We start from the raw sequence: 19,996 nt of genomic DNA on the forward strand, positions 1-19,996 counted from the left end.
TTCCTAATGGAGTCCTGTGATAATCTTTCATCCAGTGCAACTCCAATATTCTCACACAGTTCCTGTAGCACACCCAATAGCATCCCACACGTTTTTAATCAGGAATAGGTGTGGCAATGCAGCTGGCCATGGCATAGTATCATCCATTAATGTAACGTCGGGCTGTGAAAGTGAGGTTAATGACGACAAAAGGAGATCTGGCATCGTACAAAATTGAACCCGACACACTAGGCATTGTGGACGAGTGATGCTTGACAATAAACCATTGAACTTGGCACTAACCTCACTGCCTCCACATACAGATATGTTAGTCGTCCCCACCATGCACCATGCAATGGCATTTGTCTATGTGGGTTCTGTCCAGGTATTTCAATTTCCTGGATTACCTGGTCTGGATGTGACTGGATAAGTCATGCTAAATCCCCCCCTAAACACGAGTGAATGGTTGTGTGTGTGGCACCCTGCAATGTTTTTATTTTTATTAATATATTTGAAATAATACAGAACGTAAACAAGATTCAAACTTTTTTCATGAAACTGTAGTGTCTGCCCTTTTGAAAGCATCTCATTGCAACATTGTACTTGCTTTAAATTTGTAGTTGTGAGTTTATGAAGAAGAAGCTCTGGTTGAGATTCTAATTGCACCCCAGTGTCGGATTCTTTAACTAGTTGACAAAGTGAAGTCATTAGTGCTTTTTTAAATTTTATTTGTGCATTGGTTAGTTTCACATATAGATGAACACAATCCACCAAGCCACCAATTACAGATGAGGTGCCAAACGTGCCAGTAGAAAATGTTGGTTGTCTAGATTTTACTGGTGTAATAATTACGATTATTTTTGGCTTGTTTTTATTCCGGTTTCTCATTGTCAAAAGAGCGCCATCTAACCACCCGGAGGGAGCAGGGCCAATTGTGCTCCCTCTGAGTGCCGGCAGCTTGATGGCAAAGCTGCATGAGCTGGGGTTAGAACTTGCAACCTCACGCTTATAGTGGCAGCACATTAGACCGCTGGACCACTCGGCACCCTTTGAAACCAGTACTTGTACACTTTTATTTGAGTAAAAAGCCTGAATTGATACTTCAACTTTTACAGAAGTATTTTTAATCCTAATATCTTTACTTCTACCTGAGTAATGCATGTGAATATCTTTGACACCATTGTAAGGTGCAAATCATGGACATAGGATTCCTCCTCCTAAACTAGTCAAAAAATGTCACAAAGCTTCAGATTTGAACAGAAGTGTACAGAGGATCAGTAAATGTCACTAACTGTACCTTTAGTGGCCTGCATGGAGTCTGCAAGGCCCAATCCCCTAGACCGCAACAACATAAAAGTTCTTAAAGTAAAAATAGGCCTGAAATGAAATTTTGTGAATTACTGTACACACATTAAAAAAAACTCGACGTGCTCTAATGTGATTTGAAATCTTGTTATCTCGGTGGTAATAAGGGTAATTTATTTCCCGGCGAAAAAAAGTCCAGAAGTCTGCTAATAGGAACAGTTCTCTCATCATGCTCTGGGTTATCCAATTTGCAGGAGAGAAAAAGCAGGGTGCGGTTTTTCTGAGAGCTCTACAAACGTGTTTGGAACATTCGCAGCGTTTGGAGAGGTGCACTGCGCTCGGGAAAAAAAATGACATTTCTCACACCGAACGCTTTGGAAATGTCACATGTTTGGAGGCGGTGAGAGAGAGAGAGAGAGAGAGAGAGAGAGAGAGAGAAAGACTGGCTCTCTGTGCTAAACAGCACCAAAGCCCATTAATACAAACCAAATAATTAACCCTGGCTCTATACACACACACACACACACACACACACACACATATATATATATATATATATATATATATATATATATATATATATATATATATATATATATATATGCACATGCACTTAGCTCACTAAAGCATTTAAACGCCCGGCAAACAAGCAGCAGTCAGGCAAAAGACTGGAAACAGGGATGTGTATAAACTGGCAATTTAATGTTGAACAGTAAGCCTTAGGCTAGAGATATATGTGCTGTTTAGCTATCTCTTCCCGTAGACAACCGACTCTGTTGTGAGCGCCAAGGCCAATTTACGGTATGCTACTGTGTCACCATCCATTCCACAGCCTATGTGTACCCTACACTGTAGCCTAGTATGTGCAGCCATATATACCATGCCATAGCCTGTGCACACATTTACATTTAGGACATTCAGCAAACAACAAGCTCTTATCCAGAGAGGATTAGGGCTTAGATACTGATAAATACAATGCCTGCCCCTCCAACCCCTCAGCAAATGATCTGTGGTTGATGTAGTTGGTCAGGTCTTGGTTCAGCAACAGTATGTGCTGAAAGAATGAGGTCAGCTGACTCCCTGAATATACTGAATATAGACCAGGTTATTCCATCGATGGATTTTTTCCATTTTTTGAGATTGTGAAAGAGTGATTCAGGGAGCATGAGATCATCATTTTCACACATGGATTGTTCACCACAGAGTCCAGATCTTAACCTCATTGAGAATCTTTGGGATGTGCTGGAGAAGACTTTGTGCAGCAGTCAGGCTCTACCATAATTAGTCAAGAGAGAGAGTCAAGAGGCTTTTATTGTCATTACATCTGAGTACAGGTACACAGTGTGATGAAATTACGTTCCTCCGGAACCATGGTGCAACATAGAACAACAAGCAATAGACAACATAAAGTGCAGGAGTGACGACAGTGCAACATAAAATTATAAAATTATAACACTAAATAACAATAAATACAATAAATACAAAGGACGAGACAATTTAAAGACAGGACAGTGCAGTACCGATACGGTATAATAAGTGTATAGTGGGGATAAGGTGCAGAGATGTGTGACATACTGTAACATATATAATCACAGCAGTTACTGAGGTAGAGTTTATAGTTTTTAAGAGTGCAGCAAATAAAGTCATGTCAGCCTCTGTGTGCTGACTGGGTGTGTGTGTGGGTGAAGTTCAGTTCTTGTGAGTGTAAAGGGGGGGGGGTGTACAGTTTAGTTTTGTGTGAGTGTGTTGGGTGAGTGGTGGGTGGGGTGGGGGTTCAGTTCTGTCTCTGTGCATTGAGAAGTCTGACTGCCTGGTGGATGAAGCTGTTGCAGAGTCTAGTAGTGGAGGCTCGGATGCTCCTGTATCTTCTGCCGGACGGCATCAGACCGAAGAGTCCGTGTGAGGGATGGGTGGGGTCGTCCACAATGCTGGTGGCTTTGCGGATGCAGCGTGTGGTGTAGATCTCGGCGATGGAGGGAAGAGAGACTCCGATGATTTTCTCAGCTGTCCGCACTATCCGCTGTAGGGTCTTGCGGTCTGAGGTGTTGCAATTCCCAAACCAGACGGTAATGCAGGTGCTCAGGATGCTTTCTACAGTCCCTCTGTAGAACATGGTGAGGATGGAGGGTGGGAGATGTGCTTTCCTCAGTCTCCGCAGGAAGTAGAGGCGCTGCTGGGCTTTCTTGGTTATGGAGCTGGTGTTGAGGGACCAGGTGAGGTTCTCTGCAATGTGAACACCGAGGAACTTGGTGTTATCCACAATTTCCACAGCAGAGCCGTTGATGTTCAGCGGGTGGTGGACACCTGGAGCTCTCCTGAAGTCAACAACCATCTCCTTGGTTTTATCCACGTTAAGAGATAGGTTGTTGGTTCTGCACCAGTCCGTCAGCCACTGCACCTCCTCTCTGTATGCTGACTCGTCGTTCTTGCTGATGAGGCCAACTACAGTTGTGTCATCAGCGAACTTGATGATGTGGTTTGAGCTGTACTTTGCAGTACAGTCATGAGTCAGCAGAGTGAACAGCAGTGGGCTGAGCACACAGCCCTGGGGGGCGCCGGTGCTCAGTATGGTGGTGCTGGAGGTGTTGTTTCCAATCCTGACTGATTGTGGTCTCTCAGTCAGGAAGTCTAAAACCCAGTTGCAGAGGGAGGAGTTCAGGCCCAGCAAGCTCAGTTTTCCGATCAGATGCTGAGGGATGATGGTGTTGAATGCTGAACTGAAGTCGATGAACAGCATTCGAACATAGCAGTCTTTGTTGTCCAGGTGGGTGAGAGCCAGGTGGAGCGCAGTAGAGATGGCATCGTCTGTTGATCTGTTTGGACGATACGCAAACTGCAGAGGGTCCAGTGAGGACGGGAGCTGGTTTTTGATGTGCCTCATGACCAGCTTCTCAAAGCACTTCATGATGATGGGAGTAAGTGCAATGGGACGGTAGTCATTAAGGCAGGACACTTGAGACTTCTTCGGCACAGGGACGATGGTGGTCTTGAAGCACGTCGGCACGATTGCAGTACTCAGAGAGATGTTGAAAATGTCCGTGAGAACATCCGTGAGTTGTTCTGCACATCCTCTGAGCACTCTGCCAGGTATGCTGTCTGGTCCTGGGGCTTTCCGTGGGTTGACTCTGAGTAGAGTTTTCTGCACATCAGCTGAGGACAGGCACAGTACCTGATCGTTTGGAGGAGTTGTAGTCTTCCATGCTGTCGTGTAGTTCTGTGCTTCGAACCTTGCGTAGAAGGAGTTCAGTGCATCTGGAAGGGAGGCATCACTGTTACAAGCAGGGGGGGGTGACTTGTAGTTGGTGATGGTCTGGATGCCCTGCCACATGCGCCGAGTGTCAGTAGTGTCCTGGAAGTGGGCGTGGATTTTCTTTGCGTAGGTGCGCTTTGCCTCTCTGATCCCCCGGCAGAGCTTGGCTCTAGCTGTTCGGAGGCCAGCCCTGTCCCCTGACTTAAAGGCCTTGTCTCGGGATCTCAGCAGCACACGCACCTCTGCAGTCGTCCACGGCTTCTGGTTGGGGCGGGATGTGATGGTTTTGGAGACAGTAACATCCTCAATGCACTTGCTGATGTAGCCAGTCACTGAGTCTGTGTACTCCTCCAGGTTGATGGAGTCATCAGAGGTAGCAGCTTCTCTGAACATGTCCCAGTCAGTGTGCTCAAAACAGTCCTGAAGAGCAGAGATGGCTCCTGGAGGCCAGGTTGTAACTTGCTTCTTCTCTGATTTGGCACGTCTGATGAGCTGTCTGTATGCTGGGATGAGCATGACAGTGATATGATCAGAGTAGCCGTAGTGGGGGCGGGGCTCTGCTCTGTACGAACCGGGAATGTTAGTATACACAAAATCGAGCAGGTTAGCTCCACGGGTTGGAAAATCCACATGTTGGTGAAAGCTGGGCAGCAGAGCCTTCAGATTACTGTGATTGAAATCACCAGCTACAATAAACAGTCCGTCGGGGTGTGAGTTCTGGAGTTTGGAGATAACAGTGTACAGTTCTTGCAGAGCGTTAGCATTAGCACCGTTAGCATTAGCATTAGCACTGGGTGCTACATACACTGCTATTATGTACACGCTGCTAAGCTCTCTGGGCAGGTAGAATGGCCTGGCTCTGACTACAGCAAACTCCACCAGCGGCGAGCAGTAGCTGGAGATCAGCGCAGTGTTGTTACACCATGCTGTGTTGATGTAAACACACACCCCACCTCCACGTACCTTGCCCGAGAGGCCGGCGTCGCGGTCCGCGCGGTAGTATAGCATGCCGCTCACCTCAATCGCGGAGTCTGGGATGGAGTTCGTTAACCACGTCTCCGTGAAAACGAACACACAGCAGTCTCTGAACTCGCGTTGGGATGTCCGCTGGAGCCGGAGATAGTCAATCTTGTTCGGCAGGGAGCAAACGTTGGAGAGAAGGAGAGATGGAACCGCTGGCCGGTAGACCGTCTAGACCGCTAGACCGCCGGTAGACCGCTAGACCGTCTGTAAGTACAGATTTTTGTTGATTTTGCAGGTCTAGCAGGGTCTGTCGGTCGTAAGTTGTTCCCATAGCAAACTTTTGCATGATTACGAGTTCAGATCGGATTATTTACACAGAAAAACAAACAAAAGCACCGTGTTTTGCTTCCGGAGTAGCCGCTGCGACTGCTCGCGCCGCCGACAGGAAGTAGCATCTACAAGATACTGGTGAAAAATGAATGTAACGCTGGATTAAAATAAATTTTGTGACATTGGCAGTGTGCACAAGTCAGCATGGACATGAGGTATTCATTCACAGGCACACACTAGGGACACCTGTGGAGGTAATGAGGGGGGCAGAGTTACAAATGAGACAGGAGGGGTTACAGATGACAAGGCGGGACTAAGGCGGAGACAAGACCAAAACACAATAGTAGCACATGGCTGGGAAACATGACAGGTAAACAATAGAGAACAGGACAGGAGCAGAAAGGAACCACAAAAACGGAAAGACAATGGACAGACACAGACTAAGGTGTGACACTATGGGCTAGTTTTTCAGCTGCAGGGGCAGGACAACTGCTTGCAATTGCAGGAAAGATGAACGTGGCCAAGCACAGAGATATCCTGGAAGAAAACCTCTTCCAGAGTGCTCTACACCTCAGACTGGGCTTTCAACAAGACAATGACCCTAAGCACAAAGCTAAAATACCAAATGAGTGGCTTCAAAACAACTCTGTGAACTCTGGAGAGACCTAAACATGACTGCCCACCAATGTTCACCACCCAACCTGACAGAACTGGAGAGGATCTGCAAGGAAGAATGGCTCAAGATCCCTAAATCCAGGTGTGAAAAACTTGTTGCCACATTCCCAACAAGGCTCATGGTTGTACTAGCTCAATAGGGTGCTTCTACTTAAGACTGAGCAAAGGGCCTGAATACTTATGATGTGACATTTTAGTTTTTCTTTTTTTAATAAATTTGCAAACATTGCTCCATTTCTGTTGGGGTGTGGAGTGTACATTAATGAGATGTTTTTTTTTTTAGCTAATTGCTTTAATGAAACAAAGAGTGGAATTTTTAAAGGGATCTGAATACTTCCGTACCCACTGTACACACTTGATTGTGCTGATCTGGTACTTACGGTCAGCTCTGCCGGTATAGCTACAGTATTTACCATGAGGCCATCACGTACAGATTAGCAAAATCAAGGACATAGGACATTACATTTTTATTTTAATCTTTTCTTCAAAGAGGATGGAACAAGACAGGGACTGAGGAACAGTACATGTGTTTTTCTGCAGGAGAAAGAAAATATTTGTATATGCAGCTACTGTCATAGTGTGTGTGTGTGTGTGTGTGTGTGTGTGTGCACTTGTAGCTTGTGTTTGAGGATGATGATGTTGACCCGCAGTCACTGTTCCACTCTGTGACCAGTCACCTCTCACCATCCTACTCCCCCCGATGCCACCTTGTTCCCCTGGCAACACAGTCTGCATGTTGACAGGAGGCGGTTGCCAGGCGACAGGGCTCTGGCAGAGCCTGTTATTAAAACATCCCTTTGAGTGAAGAGGAAATTCACTTCCCAACACTTCAACCCGGATATGAAGCTTTCTGTGTTTGTGTGTGTGTGTGTGTGTGTAAGAGAGTGTACAGCAAAAAAATAAATAAGGAGTCAAACAGGTAGTGTTGTGTCCCATGACTTTTGCCATGTCCAATGGAAGCTAAAGAATTTTTCACCGACCTGTGGGATATGTGGGCGGGAACTTCTGCATTGAACGTAAATATGACTCATTTGTCATTCATTTGTCACTTGTCGCTATTCACAATTCTTGCCAGACACCGCCAGTCACCATCATTGCCACTTACTGCACTGTCCACTGTGGGAGGTAATATTAGCATTTTATGGTGTAATGTTAAATACACACAACAATCTACACCCGCTTAAAGACTTCATTCCTGTTCCCATAATTTACCCAATTTAGTTTACCATGAGCACTCTGGACAGTGTTCAACCTCACTCACAAGATAACACCTCACAAAATATACAGGGATGGTTTATTGTGGCTGTTCCCTGATGTAACACTTCATGATCAGTTTGCAGCAAATATTATAAATATTTGTGGCATTCAGACATTGGTAAGAACAGTTCTTGCTCCTGACACTCATGTTCTAAAGAGCTGCGCTTCATGTGAAGTTTCGGTTTCATTTTCTCCAGCATCACAGCAGCTATCATGGAGTTCCAGTGCCTACGTCTGCAATTACAACTCGCTGTAAAGAGAGCATCATATTCATATTTAAACTTCATGTTTAAGCTTTTGTTTTCCTCTTATAGTGTCCTGTGGTGCTTTTAATCTGATTTCTTACATTATTTCCATTATAAGCAGAGCTGAAGCCGCAGCTCTGGAAGCAGGGACGGAGAGGGGACCCATTACAATAAGAGTCTTCTATTAATGTGGGCAGTGTTTGGCTGTCCAGAACATATCGAGGCACTTTGGAATTAATTACCTTACAAACTACAGTAATAATGTGGCCTTATGCATCTCTGGTTTTCTTCCAAATATGATTGGATTTAAGGGATGGGATTACAATGTTCCTGTAATTTACTTACGCGTCTTAATGCATCAAAAAATGTGAAAGGGGCCATACGCAGATATCACCCCAAATATTTCATAAAGAATGAAACTTCACTATGCCACCAATGAATCCCTCACTCTCTACTGTTTTCTCTTCCCTATTGTGAATGTATTGTCATGAAAAAAGGCACAAATGAATTCCATTCATGTGTGAATTAGTTGTGTATCGGAATTCATTTCTACATATGAAAGTGGGCCAAGACCCCTCTGAATGTCTGTAGATGCACAGTTTAACTCTGCATACATTCTGATATCTGTGGAATTTCCTTTAACACTGTGTGTGAGAGACATCGCTTTGAAAAAAAAAAAAAAACTGCCTGTGTCTCACACTGTCTCACACTCACTGCAAAGTCTCTGAGTGAAGAATAAACATATTCAAATCAGAATCAAAACAGCATTTTTTTCTTAATTTGACAATTAAAATGATTTATGGAATTAAATCACATTGCAACAACATGTGCTCAAAATGTGTCTAAAATTCTTTTGGGACTACAGCTTTGGAAAAAAATAAGAGACTTAAGAGACTGAATTTCTTTGATTTTACTAAAGTGAAAACTTCTAGAATATAATCAAGAGGAAGATGGATGATCAAAAGCCATCAAACCAAGCTAAACTGCTTGAATCTTTTGCACCAGGAGTGGCATAAAGTTATCCAAAAGCAGTGTGTAAGACTGGTGGAGGCCAGATGCATGAAAACTGTGATTAAAAACCAGAGTTATTCCACCAAACTTTATGAATATGAACTCTTTTCTTTGCATTAAAAGAGGTCTAAAATACCTTGCATTTTTAGTTATTTCAGCTATTTCGTAGGTCATGCCGATTCTCTCTGGGAGTGTACATAAGTGGTGCTCTCTCTCTTCATCATTACCGTTGTGATGCTGGCTGGCACCAGCGTCAGTTGGCTGATATATTTTAGAGGTGGGATGTGATCGAATGGCAATCAGACCTTCAGTTTGGAGTGTTTTGGTCTGTTACCATTTAAACACATACAAGGCTGGTCTCGATTGGATATAATTGCCATTGGCATTGCATAGATGATATCCAAGTGAACTAACTTGTCTATATATCCACTTGGATATACTAGAGTTAGCACATTAGCATGCTAACTTGCAAGATAGCATACTTACTCATGCAACATCACTACTGAAGTGTAAGCCCACTAGCTATAGGCCTCGTTCAAAATTGTTAGCATGGTTTTGTGGTTATTATTTGATGCCTCTCAGCACTGAGGTCTTGGGTTCGAGTGCCTATCTGGGTGGAGTTTCCATATTCTCCTTGTGTCCACATGGATTTCCCACAATCAGGTAAATTGGATACTCGAAATTGGATATTCTAAATTGCTCAGACAATTGGATTCTCAAAATTGTCCAGATAAAGAATGGCTGGATCAGCTCTTCAGTGCCTGATCCAGTCCTCCAGGTGGATGGTAGTTTTCGGTTAAGAGTATGCTGAGTGTGATTGGCTGTCGCTTTTCACTGATGTGTTTGGATGAGTGCTGAGTGTAAATGGCTGGGTGTAAATCATGATTGTTAAGTATCCTTTGGTGTCTTCAAGAGCACTAAGTTTATAGCATGTGGCTTTGAGCTTCACTGAACATCTAGAATGCTGCGTGCATGTGTGTGTGTGTGTGTGTGTGTGTGTGTGTGTGCGCCCTCTTATGCATTCAGTGTATCATGCACAGAGAAAAAAACAGCAGCTAACATACAATGAACAGGGCCTATAGAATAACAATCACTATACACTTTCTGTACTACTAACACACTCTTTCTCTCTCTCTCTCTCTCTCTCTCTCTTTCTCTCTCTCTCTCTCGCTTGCCCGCGCTGTGTGTGCCCTGTAAGTGTTCCTCTCTTTATTGTTCTTACAGCGAGTTAGAAAGGAGAGGCAGTGGCTTAATGAAGTGTGGATGATGGACTCCGCCACATTTATCATTGACTTTGACTCCAGTTTATAGAGTCATGAATAATTTATTGTGTATGAATAAGGCTTTAGAATCTCACTGAGGCTTTTGGTGTGTACGTGTGTGTGTGTGTGTGTGTGTGTGTGTGTGTGTGTGTACGTGTGGGTGTGTGTGGGTGTGTGTGTGTGTGCAATATATTCCTCCTTGAAGCTTTCCTGGAATTCCGATTAAGCAGAGCAACTTCAACTCTACTCTGTTGTCTTCAAACACAATCTTACTAATGTCCCGCTGCCTCAGTGCCTCATTTTCACTGGTTTGTGGGGCCGGAGGGTCACGTCCACTTCTGTGACACATTGCTCATCACAGACAAGATAATAAATGCTTGGAGGATGAGCCAAAAGTTCCACTGTGAAATAAGTCTCTGCAGGACATACAGAAAGATCTAGAGGTAAATAGTTATTAAAAGTATTAGCACTGGCTATAAACAGTAAAAAAAAAAAAAAAGATATATGGCACATTTTGTTCGTCAACTCACTGGCCACTTTATTAGAAACCCCTACCTCTACCTTGTCAATCAACTGATTGGCCACTTTAGTAGAAACCCCTGCATCTACATTGTACTGCATCACTATATCACTGACCAATTTATTAGAAACCCCTACCTATACCTTGTTGTACTTTATTAGAAACACTTACCACTACCTTGTTTTTCCAATTATTGGCCACTTTATTAGAAACACATACTTCTATAACTTGTGCTTTCACTCCCTGGCCACTTTATTATAAACCCTTATATCTATACATTGTGTTTCCACTCACTGGCCACTTTATTAGAAACCCCTATCTCTGTAACTTGTGGGTCCACTCCTTGGCAACTTTATTGGAAACGGGTACCTCAAATTCGTTTGTCACTTACTGGCCACTTTATTGGAAACCCTTTTTACTACCTTGTGTGTCCACTCACTGGCCACTTTATTAGAAAACCCAAACCCAATAGCTAGTGCTTCACTACCTGGACACTTAAAAAAAAAATCCTGTCTTTGTGCTTCACTTCCTGGCCACTATATTAGAAACCCCTTCATCTCTACTTTGTGATTCTACTCACTGGCCACTTTATTAGAAACACCTCACTCAACAACCTCATACATTCAGCTTGTATTAAAATACACAGACCCATGTGGACGTGTAATGACTTTTCAACATTCATTACGTTTTTTTGACCAGAGGAGGATGGGTCAGACCTAAAATAATGCAAAGAAAACAAGTTCATATTCATAAAGTTTTTAATCACAGCATGTTCTCCTCCACCAGCCTTACACACTGCTTTTGGATAACTTTATGCCACTCCTGGTGCAAAAATTCAAGCAGTTCAGGTTGGTTTGATGGCTTGTGATCATCCATCTTCCTCTGGATTATATTCCAGCGGATTTTAATTTGGTAAAAAAATAAAGAAACTCATCATTTTTAAGTGGTCTCTTATTTTTTTTCCAGAGCTGTATATTAGCTTGATAGTACATGTTATAATACACGCGATAGTACATGTCAGCCTTTATTCCTTCACTTGGTTCTATATTCAATGGTTTCTCTAATTCTCTGTCCGTATAATACATTTCTGTAAAGCTGCTTTGCGACAACATCGGTTGTAAAAAAAAAAAGTGCAATATAAATACATTTGATTTGATTTGATAATATATATGTCAAACAATATTACATATTACGATTTTACTACAGCTATACAAGTTAGATATATCAGCTATGTAATAAAAGCTTCAGTGTATAGATCTACATAATACAAGTTCTATAACATTCATGATATACAACAGCTATATTACAGCTATATAGCTGTTTAATAAATTGGAAATATATGACAAAATATGTTACAAAATTTTTTGGGTAGATTTTGTGGATGAGGGTCTGAATATTGTCGCACAAATTGAAAAGTAAAGGATTCTGTGTCATTCACTGCTCACAGAGTATGGTGAGTGTGTGTGTGTGTGTGTGTGTGTGTGTGTGTGTGTGTGACCTGCTCCTGACCCCTCAGGAGGAAGTGAGGGTGGAGGCAGTAACGGTGGAGTCGATAGCTGTACGCTCTCATTCAGTCGGACAGCGCTCTGTTTAACGCTCATTCCGATCTGAGCCGGGTTTAATTAACCAGCGCCGATCAATACCGGCTTTAAGACCGTCACAGCTGAGTAACGGCTAACAGTGCCTGCTTAAGTGTAGCTTATAGGTAACAAACACACACACACACACTCATCCTTATGCTGAGTAACACATCGTTGCTTCTTTCAAGTCTCTCTCTCTCTCTCTCTTTATCTCTATCTCTATCTCTGTAAATGGGTATCTGATTTTTTTGGAAGAATCAATAAAAGTAAATGGGAATTAATCAGTGTTTCCATCAACTACAGCTGCTACATGTAAATTCCTGAGGATGGACCTGAACACTTGCAAAGTGTGTGGTGTTTACAATGGAGGGGCTCAATCCAGCTCTGTTAGCATATTAGGATAACGTGTGTATCTGTAACCCTAAAAGTTATCTCTGTACTACACATGCAATCCCTTTACTGTCCTCTACTCCCTATACTGCCCTATACTTCATATACTACCATATACTTTCTATTCTACACATATTTCCTATATAATACCCTATAATCACTATACCACCATATACTATTCTACACTACCCTGTACTAGCATATAATACCCTATACACTACCCTACACTACACTGTACTAGCATATAATACCCTATACTCACTATACACTACCCTACACTACCCTGTACTAGCATTTAATACCCTATTCTCACTATACACTACCCTACACTACCCTGTACTAGCATATAATACCATATACTCACTATACACTACCCTACACTACCCTGTACTAGCATATAATACCCAATTCTCACTATACACTACCCTACACTACCCTATACTACCATATAATACCCTATACTCACTATACACTACCCTACACTACCCTGTACTAGCATATAATACCCTATACTCACTATACACTACCCTACACTACCCTGTACTACCATATAATACCCTATACTCACTATACACTACCCTACACTACCCTGTACTAGCATATAATACCCTATTCTCACTATACACTACCCTACACTACCCTGTACTAGCATATAATACCCTATACTCACGATACTACAATATACTACATGACTGTTAAAAGTGAGATCAGAGTCCATTTGTACACCAAGATTACGCACTAGTTCTTTAGATTTTAGGCTTTTTGAATCCAGATAGGCAGCTAGTCTGTGCCTCTCATTACTATTCCCAAATAAAATAATCTCTGTTTTATCTTTGTTTAACTGCAGAAAGTTCTGTCCCATCCATTTATTTATCTGCTCAAGGCATTTACACAGTGAGTCAATTGGACCGAAACTGTTTGGGCAGAGGGCCATGTAGATCTGAGTGTCAGTGAAAAGAACTTTGCTATTGTTAATATTATTGTTAATAATGCTAGAGAAGTAGGATTGTCTACATACGCACATTATTTTATTGTAATCACGCAGTCTATCTTTAAAAAATTCTTTGTGAATGTGAAGCTTGGTTTTACGCCATCTGCGCTCAGCCTTTCTGCATTCTCTCTTTTGGAGCTGAACTGCAGCATCATTTCTCCATGGAGCTTTCTGCTTGCATGGCATGGTTTTAACTGGTGCAATCTCATCTAAAACTCTAGCAGTTTTTGAGTTAAAACTATCCAGCAGAGTATCTACAGAGTCTGATGGTTTGCATGGTGCAGAGCACACTTTGCTCACAAAAAGTTCAGCTGTCATGTCATGTATCTGCCTTTTCTTGTACCTAATCTGTCTGGTTTCACTGTGTATTGAAGTCCACATTTCAAAGAATACACAGTAGTGATCTGACAGTGCAACATCCTTAATAGAGGCTGATATGTTGAGACCCTTCGAAATAACCAAATCCAGAGTGTGACCATGACAGTGTGTGCTTCCAGTCACATGCTGAGAGAGTTCAAAAGAGTCAAATACATCATAGAGTTCTCTGGCATAATTATCCTTGGGATTGTCAATGTGAATGTTAAAATCACCAGCAACAATAAAATGATCAAATTCAGTAGAAATAAAAGACAGCATATCTGTAAAATCATCAATAAAATCAGCATTGTACCTTGGAGGCCTGTAGACAATTACTAGTAATATTCTTGGTGTCCCTTTTAAAACTGCGCCTAAATATTCAAAAGATGTGAAGTCACCAAGTGATAACTGCTTGCATTGGAAAGTATCATCAAACAGCATAGCTACACCTCCACCTTTCTTGCCGGTACGTGAGACATTTAAAAAGTTAAAGTTTGGTGGAGCCGACTCAATTAATACACTTTCAGCGCTACAAGAATTTAACCATGTCTCTGTTAAAAACAGAACATCAAGCCCATAATTTGTAATAAAATCATTAATTAGATAGGACTTGTTTGTAAGAGATCTAATATTTAGTAGAGCTAACTTAATAACCTGTGCGTTTTGTTCCAAAGCCTGTGGGTTACAATTTACATACTGCAAGATGGATATATTCACATTATCTGACCTATACTCCCTGTTCTTTCTGCTTCTGATAAGAACTGGAATGGGGGAGATAACTGGCACACAGGGTCCGTACTTGTTTTGAAAACATGTACTGCTGACTTCACCATTGTAGCAGCACAATATACTACCCTACACTACCCTTTTCTACCATATAATACCCTATACACACTATACTAGCATATAATACCCTATACTCACTATACACTACCCTACACTACCCTGTACTAGCATATAATACCCTATTCTTACTATACTACAATATACTACACTACACTACCATTTAATACCCTATACTCACTATACACTACCCTATATTCACTATACACTACTCTATACTACCATATAATACCCTATACTCACTATATAATACCCTATTTGCACTATTTCAACTACACTACCCTATATTCTGTATACCCCTTATACTACCCTATAGTATATACATTCCCCATACTACCCTTTAATACCCATAACTAACCTATACTAGCCTACAGTATACTGCCTATACTATACATACTTCCCATGTACTACTCTATACTACCATATTCTACCCTATAATCCCCTATTCTACCTTGTATACCCAACACTACTTTATGTTACCATATCCTCTCCTATTGTATACCATTATATGGCCAAATTCTGAACACAAAACTCAGCTTTGCTCTCCCAGAACTGTCTGGTGTGTTTGTGCTCCCAGATAATGTATAAGGTGGACGCTGTCAGTGTGACACTGAGATTTCACCACTCATTAAATTGGCTACCCAGTGACTACCTAATTACAGACTAGACTGTAATTGGCTGTATAGATTGTTTAAATATCTCCATTCTGCTTGTTTGGACACTGTTTCTAATCACAGTAGCCAACATCATCTAAAGTTTCTACACAGAACTGTAGTTTAAGGAAACAAAACTTTTTCGAAAAAGTTTGTATTTGCAAGATAACTTATGGTAAATAGACCTGTTTTTCCTTCTCTCTCTTTTTCTGTTCTATCCCTCTCTTTTCTCCCTATCCCTACATTTGAGTTCTTTCTCTTTTTTCATCTCTGTTTGTCTGCTTCTCTTTCAGTGTCTCCCACACTCTCTCTTTCTGTCTCTCTTCATTTAATTTATTCTCTCTCTCTCCACTCACTTTTCTCTCATCTATTCCACTGTCTCCCTTTCTCACAGTCTATTCCTCTCTCTCTCTCTCTTTCTCTCTGTGTGGGACGATATTAAGCTCCACCAGTGGCCTCTCTGCTCTTTTTGTTGGAGCATAAAGAAAAGGAACAAAAGAAGGAGACAAAAGCAGGGAGGAAATCAATTACAGTCCAGCCACGGTGGCAGCGGCAAAGCCCTGGAGGCCGGCGGCAGTGCTGCCGTCAACAACAAACTTCATTCATTAATGCAGAATTCAATCAGAGCCTCGCTCTCCTGAAAATACTAAATCAAAGCAATTCATTACATGTAAATAAAATATACTGATACTCTTAAAGGCTCTATTATGCTTTAATTTCTCCACTGCAGAGACGCGTCCCCAAATGAGATGTTATGAGTGTAGAACACAGTCTCATAAACAATTAGGCACCGTCCCAAAGGAACGTGGGGAATAATCTTAGGCGGCGAGCGGCAGCCGGCCCCCGCATTTCTCCGTCTCGCAACCCCTTATTAAAGCCATTATAATTACACTGATTGTTTCATACACTGGGATATTACCCCCAGTCTCCCCAGACTTTTTCATTATATGGCAGGAACAAAGCAGACGCTGTCAAAGAGGAAAGACCCCACAGCAACACACGGAAAGGTCACCTGAGGCTCCGTCTCACAGCACCACGGTATTGCAGTACCAAACCTCGCCCTGTACTCAGAGACACTCTGCGACTTTGATATGAACCTCACATTAAGGTACTGGTCAGAACCACTTTTTATCCACCTCTGCAAAATCTCCTGCCTTCAGCCCACGCTCACAATTAAAGATCCCGAAGCCCCGGTTCAGGCTTTCAAGTTGTCCCATCTGCAAAACCTGATCTACAGCTACCATCCTTTCATTTATACCACTTTCAGATCCATCTGATCTTTACAGGACACCTGAAAAAAGAAGGTTCTTCAAGAAATAATGAGGTAAAAAAGGACAAACTGGCAGTTTTAAAGGGTTTATATTGAGTAGTTCCCCTTGTACCTTTAGAATATACCTCAAAAGACCTCGGAAGGTGTCCTTTTTGGTATCTTCGCACCAACACTAGCAGCAGTTACGGTAGCAGCAGATCTTTTCCTCCAAGGTATTAACACCCACAGTGGGCCAACAGTCACTGGTACTGATTGGAAAGTATTGTGAATGGCAGTGTCTGATTTGAATTGTCTATGTGAACTATGTGAATTGTCTGTTTGGGGATTTTGGGTTTTCGTGAGGCTAAGTAGCAAGGTGTATGGGTATGAGGTGGCTTCAGAGAGTGGGTGCAAAAACAAACAATTTATTTACATGAATTGAGACAAACAAAAAGACTGTACAAATAAAAAAGTTCATATTCATAAAGTTTCAACAGTTCAGAAATCAATATTTGCAGGAATAACTGTTTTTTAATCACATTTTTAATGCATCTTGGCATGTTCTCCTCCACCAGTCTTGCACACCGCTTTTGGGTAACTTTATGCCACTCCTGGTGCAAAAATTCAAGCAGTTCAGTTTGGTTTGATGGATTGTGATCATCCACATTCCTCATGATTATATTCCAGAGGTTTTCAATTTAGTAAAATCAAAGAAACTCATCATTTTAACTCTGAAACCCCTAAAGCAGAAGGGCTTCTGCTTTAGAGGTTTCATGGTTAAAAAAAGTATGTTTTTTTATTTTACCAAATTACAAACCTCTAGAAAAACCATTGTTTCAGCAACCCAAAAAAAAAAAAAAATAACAGTCCTGTATTATATTTTAACCTAAATTATTTTAAATAGGTATTTTCCCATGAGTTCTGGTGATGTGTTGAACTGTCTTTACCACATCACACAGTCCAAGCTACTCTGCCAGAACTCCACATTCACATTTAATGTAGTAGACCTAGCAGTAGATATATCCCAAAGGTCAGTGCAGCATTCCTTAGCTTCTGTGGAGCATGGCAAAAGTCATGGGACACAATACGAGCTGCTATGATCACAGAAGTAAGTGACATAAGAGGACAGTCACAGCCAGATTTACAAAAATAAAGATTTAGACTCAATAAAAAAAAAGCCAGATTTGATCTCAGTACCCCCTCCCTCCTGCCACGTTCACTCTTTGTTTTTCAGTTTAATAAATGGCTGAATATTGTTGTAGTTAAATTAGTTTTAAAACATGTTCAGGAGAATAATTACAGAAACTTACTGGGTTGAAAATGTGCGAGTTAAGCACACACACACACACACACACAGATCTTTTACAATAAATGATAGCGGGGTAATTTTCAGGTTAAGTGAAGCATTGCTAAGTGCCTGTCATTCTTAACCTACTGCTGTACGATCATAAACAGCAATAAACAGCAGTAAAACCCTGCCTTTTAAATTCAATTCTGAACATTGTGTACGGCCACAGTGAAGCTTGCAGAGATCTCTGCTCTGTTTCTTGATTGTTAATTAGAATTATACGAGACAAAAGTCAAAGTCAATAGACAGAAACTTGTATAATGTCCAATTGAATTTGGCTTGTCCATAGTAGCTAAGCAACACTGCGTTGACCTGTGGGTCTTCTGCATTGATTGTAGATGTGATTTCTGCTTGGTTGTTCATATGGACTATTCTAGCCAGACACAGCTGGTCACGATCATTACCACCCACTGGAATAGCTTCAGAAATGGAACCATCCATTTGCATCTATCTGCATCCACTTTTAGCCCTTATTTCAACTCCCATATTTAACATTGTCTTTCGGGGAGCACACTGGCCAGTGTTTAGTCAACCTTACTTACAATATAACACCTCACAACTTATACAGGCGTACAGGTATGGGTGTACCCAATTCCCAGTCATTTCCAGTCATGTCATTGACGTTCAGTTTATATACTTCTACCCTATGTTATCTGGCATGTTAACAATTCTTTGCCGGTTGTCACCAATTACCATCACTACCCACCCACTTCTCACTTTTCCATGGTGTCCAATGACTTTTGGCATACAATTTTACAATAATTTTACATGCACATTCTCAGGTTTTCTGGCTACTGGCAGATTCTGGCATCTCTATCAATAGAGACAGTAAAAAAATGTCACAACAGCAGTTCATTAGGACTCCTGCTCCAGACTCAAACCATGTCTGAAACACATGGTCGCTGTCCAAGGTGCTGATGAGCGAGACTAAAAAAAACAAAAACAATATATGCAGGTGGGTTTTGCTTCTCGTTGCTCCAGTTCTGACGGAGACCAGAGGCTAAAACAGCTCATGTTCGTAGCATATGGTCACACAATTAGTATTTTATTGGTAATTTGCTGTATGATTAGTGTTAAGTTAATGAAATGCTGACAGCTGCAGAGAGTTCCTCCGCTTTCAGTAGCTGAGGCCTAAGCTCTGCATCTACACTGTAAATTACACAGTTGAGTAAAGGCCTTGTCAAGGTCTACTATATGTCCAAATGTTTGGTGGTAGAAGGTACACTAGGTCCAGTTCAGGTGCTCTGGACCTTGTGGATTATGCACTGCTTGGTGGGATAAGTGGGATTGGAGGGGTCACCAAAAAATCATGCATGTGAAATTTATCATACTAGTCAGGGGCATCACCTGGCCTGGGCTTCTGGGGCCCCAAAAGTATTTTTACGGAGCTTCAAAGGTAAAAAAGGTTTGTAGCAAAGTCGCTAATTTTCTGTCATGTTCAGTTCATCCACTTCTCATCTTTCTCTCCTTCTCTCTCTCTTTTTCCCACACTGTCACTCTGATCGTAGGCGGAGCTGTCACGTGGAGCAATCGTCTCGCCGTCCTATAAAGTTCTTCGGCTGGTGGATGGCCCAGTCAAGATGGGGTGGGCTCTCCTCTTTAAAACGTCTTCTGGTTCCCTAATTCGCAGGCTAGCAGGCAGAGGGCGGAGCTTTTAAAGATACTGGAGGACTGAGAGTTTGAGCGTTTGGTGTCGCACGTTGTTTTAATGTTTCTTCTGCAGTAGTGTATATTGGATGTATATGATGTGAGTGGTGCTTTGGTGTATGTTTGGAGGAGTGTTGGGTG

The 19,996-nt window shown here is 41.9% G+C and overlaps 1 protein-coding gene across 1 annotated transcript in view; it reads right to left on the minus strand.

The window, feature by feature from the left end:
* Positions 1-3,043: 3,043 nt before the first annotated feature.
* Positions 3,044-19,996, minus strand: part of adh5 (alcohol dehydrogenase 5) — a 200,857-nt gene continuing 183,904 nt past the window's right edge. The window contains exon 9 of the mRNA XM_049483975.1: positions 3,044-3,140. Within this exon, the coding sequence (XP_049339932.1) occupies positions 3,059-3,140 (82 nt within the window). The 3' untranslated portion in view covers positions 3,044-3,058. The remainder of the gene's footprint in view (positions 3,141-19,996) is intronic.

Source organism: Astyanax mexicanus, chromosome 10 (assembly GCF_023375975.1).
Source record: "Astyanax mexicanus isolate ESR-SI-001 chromosome 10, AstMex3_surface, whole genome shotgun sequence".
NCBI classification, from domain to species: Eukaryota; Metazoa; Chordata; class Actinopteri; order Characiformes; family Acestrorhamphidae; genus Astyanax; species Astyanax mexicanus.